Source organism: Empidonax traillii, unplaced genomic scaffold, assembly GCF_003031625.1.
Source record: "Empidonax traillii isolate 1590-97213 ecotype Southwest subspecies unplaced genomic scaffold, ASM303162v1 scaffold1746:size129677, whole genome shotgun sequence".
In the NCBI taxonomy this organism is placed as follows: domain Eukaryota; kingdom Metazoa; phylum Chordata; class Aves; order Passeriformes; family Tyrannidae; genus Empidonax; species Empidonax traillii.
The window spans coordinates 106-5,615 of NW_020956939.1; the positions used below are offsets into that span (position 1 = coordinate 106).

The 5,510-nt window shown below is 40.5% G+C and overlaps 1 protein-coding gene across 1 annotated transcript in view; it reads left to right on the forward strand.

The window, feature by feature from the left end:
- The first annotated feature begins 1,139 nt into the window (after positions 1-1,139).
- Positions 1,140-5,510, forward strand: part of ELF1 (E74 like ETS transcription factor 1) — a 29,360-nt gene continuing 24,989 nt past the window's right edge. The window contains exon 1 of the mRNA XM_027908547.1: positions 1,140-1,334. Coding sequence (XP_027764348.1) covers positions 1,265-1,334 — 70 coding nt within the window. The 5' untranslated portion in view covers positions 1,140-1,264. The remainder of the gene's footprint in view (positions 1,335-5,510) is intronic.

Consider the following 5,510-nt stretch of genomic DNA (forward strand, 5'->3'; position numbering starts at 1 on the left):
CAAGCACGCTTGGACGGTGGCAGCGAGGTCCTCAGGACGTAGATGGATTGCCTTACAGGGCTAACGAGCTCCATCTGCCCGGGGAGGGGCCCTGTCAGGGAATCGAACCTGGGTCTCTGCAGTGACAGTGCAGCGCCTTTCCCCTAGACCACCAGGGGCTCCCTCGTACATATACTGGTTCTCTCAGAAACATATTTTAGCAACTTTTTGGTTTGTTTTCTTGGTTTTAAGCTTACCGCATTTGTAGCATGTTTTATTTTTGTGATGAGAGAATCTTAGAGTTACAGTAGACTTTCTTTGAACCTAGTCTGCTATCACCAGCTATGACTTTCTTCCTGCAAATGACATTTTAAAAGACAGTTTAGAAAATACAGTGTCTGTAGCAGATGTTATTTTCTGAAAACCTCTTCCTGTTGAACGATTTCCTTTTCAGAGAGTGTGCATTTCATTATTATGGCTGGTCAGCTTGATTTCTGTTTTCCAGGGACGACTTCTCTTCTATATCTCTGATGCAAAATAACTATCAAGGCAATAGGATGATGTCTGAAAGCAGACTTAGGAAGGAAAGTGGTGGGGTGGGTGTGGTGCGAGGAATATCAAGTGACTAAAGCCGTAAGAATTAGGGAATTTACTAGAGCACTTATATCAACCCATGACACGCCTTCATCTTTTAGCAAGTGTGTCCTAAAATAGTGAAGTTCACATAACGTCTCATGGGAAACTTGGTGCCTGTGAGAGCTTCATGCAGTCCTGACAGCCACAGGACTCCTCCACCCCCAGCTTGATGGGAAGAGCAGAAGATGAAGGTGCTTGTGACAAGTCGTTCGTGCTGTATTATTGCCAGCAACGTTTGTCACTTACTGCGCTGTGCCACTGCTCTCTATTGTCAACTTTAATGCTGTAAAATCACGTCACAGAAGTCTGGAGTGAAGTCAATATGTCAGATACTTCAGTGATATTCAGCCCCTGTCTCATAGTGGGACACTGCTGCTATTTGGTTACATGTTCTAAAAATCATCTTGTTCTTTGGTACCCCCTCCTGACAGTCTAACATTCAAGTGATGTAGTATAGGTCTGTTGAAGTATTAATCAATAAGTGTTTAGATTGGATGTGGTCTAACTACTGTTTTGTTGTTGTTTTTTCCCCCCTGTCCTCCAGCTTGGTGATCCATCCATTTTCCCTGCTGTCATCGTGGAGCATGTTCCTAGTGCAGAACTGCTACATAACTACTCTGGCTTAACCTGTGTGGATGAACCTAGTGACATGATCACTGAAAACTCTCTGGACGTTGCAGAAGAGCAAATCATAGAAGATGATGATATCACCCTCACAGGTTGGCAATAAAAACATTTTCTGTGCCGTGTTTTTGCATCAAGATGGCTGTGACTAATGGTGGAAAAAAGCTTAATGACAAAAACCAGCAGGGAACAAAATGAATAGTTGTATTGAATGCTGTTAATTCTGTAAGAGACAGAGAAAATGGCATTAATACTGTTAGCAGGTGGCTTGCAATCCCAGTTGCACAGCTGATAATGGTGAAGAGTTTCATTCATCAACTTCATCCAGAGATTAAAGCAGGGTCCTACTCAGAGTACCAACAAGATTTTTCTTTGCTCTTCGTAGAATTAGTTTGCTCTTATGTAATAGGCAGTACATTCCTAAGTAAACATATATACCAAAAAGCTGGAATATGCAACTTGAGTAGATGTTCTACTTTTAACTTTCTGAGGGTTACAGTTAGCTATAAAATGTGTACATTAGCGGGACTTACTGGTGTAAGTATGCTCAGCATAGTATTAATTTTGGACCTCTAATAACACTTAATGCTTACAATACACGTTTTTCTAAGTTCTGTTAGAAAAGGCATCCCCAAAGAGAAAACAATTCTCAAGAGGAAAGCTCAAAGTTGTCACGTTTTTTAAAGAACAACCCTTCACTTAATGCATGTATTTGAAGCACTTTTGGAGAAAAAAATCCCAGAGGTGGGGTAGATACTTCACATTCTTCTTTCATCCACTAGGCTCCACACCTGGACCGTCTCCAGGGATGCAGACAGCTTCTTGGTTTCACTCATGCTTTTGACATTATTCCCAAAGGGGTATTCTCATTTAACCTTTTACTACCAAAAGCAAAACAAGAACTCAATAAAACTTATCATGAAGAACAGTTCAGAGAGTAAATTGACATGAGTAGTTCTCAGTAAATGGTTTTATCTGATGAAAATTGCTCCTTTTTTTTCCTTAATAGTGAATTATCTGAGAACAGACTTTGACCGCACAAATAAGTTAGGCTATTATTCAAGAAAGTTTTACGTACTCAAATATATTTGAGTTGAGACCTCTTGCCAACTATTCACTTGCTGTTCATATTAATTATTCACACTGCAACTGGCATTTCCTCAGTGTGTTACTTAAGCACCACTTAATGTGTCCGTGTGAATTTTCATAGTGGATCATTTTTGTGAATCCATATTCACTGTAATTTCTAGTGTGTGAATTTTTACTTGCATGAGTAATTGTGAAACTCCACTTTTGTGAATGCCCTTCTTAACGTGTTTTTTTTTTGTTGTTGCTGGTCACATGAGAAGGGGTTGCAAATTGCTGCCAGAAACTGAAAGTATGTAATCCTTTTAACCATTGGTGTCCAAGGGTTTCTGGGATACTCTGGGGGCAGACAAGTACAGTATTGTTCCTACCATCCGTTGTAGTTCAAGCAGTCTGGTTTTCTTTAAAGGCAAAGTCCTGAGAAATTGAGAGCTGCCACTTTGCAGAGATTATTGTTGTGAAGGAGATGTTAACTAATTATCTGTTTCACACTCTCCATCCTGCTAGCTACTGTGCATGCTGCGGTTTCCTTGGAAAGTGGATGAATGCAGGCCAGGCAGGGACCAGCATTACTGCTGGAAAGCTCTTGCTCAGGATGCCAGACAGGCAGCAGTGGTAGTAGCTCAGCCCGTGGTTTCTGGCTGGGAGCTACCCTGTCTGATTCTAGTGGGGTAGAGTTTGGGGCCCTGGGGTGTGAAGGCATCCCACAGGAGGTGAGGGCATGGGGGAAGGAGGCCCCTGTCACATCTCTGCCCACTGCAGGCAAGCATTGGCTGTGGCCACAGCTGCCGGCTTGAACTGCAGGACTGCTGTGTGGAAGAGACCCAGTTCAAGCACGCCTTTCTGTAGGCTGCCTCTGAAATGGGGCTGATTGAAACTGAAATTTCCCACCTACTCTTTTTTCAGCTACCTTTTTTCTTTTTTCCTTCCCTTCTTTAAAGTTTCCTTCTTGATTTTATTCATGTGCATGTTTGGTCTCAGTAGTGAAATGCACTGTTTTGCTCTTTGAAGTGTCTACCAGTCTTTTCAGTCACTTCTACGTTAGTTATGTCTTTGAGAGAGGATCAGACATTATAAAGGCTGTACTAATTCCACATTAAAATATTTATAAGCCTGAAGATCACAGCAAAACAAAACTTAAACCACCATCATTAATGACTAAACTTTACTAAGCGATGATTGCTTAATATGAAGGATTTAGGTTTTTTTAAGTTACTGTTTTTCAGTATGTTTCATGACTGTCATACAATAAGCTCTTTTCTCCTGGACTAATGGAAATTAGCAGTAGACCTCATGATACTGAAGCACTTAGTTTTTAGGGATCCATCTGCAGAATAATGGATGCTGGTAGCTTTTTTCATTTATAAGATGTAGCTTCAGCTCTTCAAAAGCATAGCTGTCACACATCAGTGATGAATTGCCTATAGTATAAATTATAACCTGCAAAAAACTATAAGAACAGCATCTGTTTCACATGAAGCCCTACTGAGAGATGGCCAGCAACCAGGTTTTTAGTTACATTAACATTCACCTTGTAATGTTTTTACAATTAATAGGCAGACCTGCCTTATCACCCTCTTCTTTAAAAGCAGTTTTCCCTGGAAGAAACTGTGATGGTAATTTTATGGTCAGTTTGTTGCCAGTATTATGGAATTTTAAATGATTAACCATCATGTAGTAAAGATTAATTTACAAAATTAATTGGAGCATTTGGCTTTGAATTTAGTTTTATCTCTAGGTGGAATATTGAAATTTTTTTTATGTGACAAATACAGGGGATAATGTTTTGTGCAGAAGAAATTCCACGCCAACTTGTTGAATGGTACAATTTGCTACACTTTGTATATTTTACCAATGTGGCTAATTATGGTTATAATGTGCACAGGAAGAAGGAACTAATGTAATTCTTGAAAACATTCTTTTAATTATTGTTACAATTTTTTCTTTTAACTTTGCCATGTCTGGTAAGTTTAATTTAGAAAAAACAACAGTTAATCGAAACCTACCATTTTGCGGTTCACCTGTTCTGGCATCGTTTCATGGGAACAGGAAAGTGGCAGCACTGAGGCAGTTTGCAGGGGGGAGGGGGGAATGGCAGAGGAGGGACAGAAAATTTGCACTTAAATGCCCTGTGCCCTAGTCTGAATAGGGAGCATGGAGGTGTGCATTTTCATAGATCGGTAACAGTTCTTACTAACCAGTCCTGAAGTTATTTTACAACATTTTGAAGTTTGGTATTATTTGCCTTGTACGTTTTGTGAAGCTCTAGCCGTCCTGCACAAACCCAGCAGGGTTTAGGTAGTCATTTGTGATGTACAAAGAAATCTAAAGGAGTAGTTTGGTGGAAACTGAACTTCAGTGTTAATCTGTGAGGATTATGGGTTGATGAGATGCCAGTTGTAAAAAAACGGGTATGGTTTCAGTTACTTTGTAAAGAAATTATTCATGGCTGCCTGTAGCATCTGGTTAAAAACAGAGGCCTTTTCATATACCTCCCCAATGAGGTAATTTTCTTTATAAAGTGTAAAACCTTATTTTAAAAAGAAAATGAAGGGTGATGTGCAGGTCTTCTGAAGTACCTGTGTTCTTTAACTGAGTTTTCCAGTGTCCGATAACGATCAGCCCAGAGTTGATACAAAAAAGTAGGCGCTTAAATGTAACAGCCAGCTATTCTGCAAGAGGGGGCTCTGTTTAGTGGATCTCTCTCTACTTTTAGCAACTTTAGATTTCTTCTGACATTATTTTGAGGCTCTGCAGTCCCTAGTTCTGTCACTAGTAAAGCCAGCAGTGAATTTAAACACAGTTGTGACTAGCACAGCCCTTATCTTGGCCTGAACAAGGACTTGTGTTGTCTGCTCTCCAGAGCTGCCAACCACCAGCTAAGCAAAGGGCAGGGACAGGATTGCCTGGAGTGGTGTAAAAATTTCAAACCAGACTGTAGACAGGAGTAAGGAAAGGAGGACTTTGGACTGAGGTGGGGAACTTCCAACGTGAGACATAGTTACAGAGCAGAAAGCTGTGTTTGGACAAGCCTCATGCTAACGCTGATTCATAGCGAACCTGGATTCCCAGTAACTGGGCTGTAATTGGCGTGCAGAGTCTTACATTTGTGGCTTGCTCAGATAAACAACGACTTGTAGAGTACCTTGGGAAAAAATGGAAGATTTTTTTAGGTGTGGTTTTCC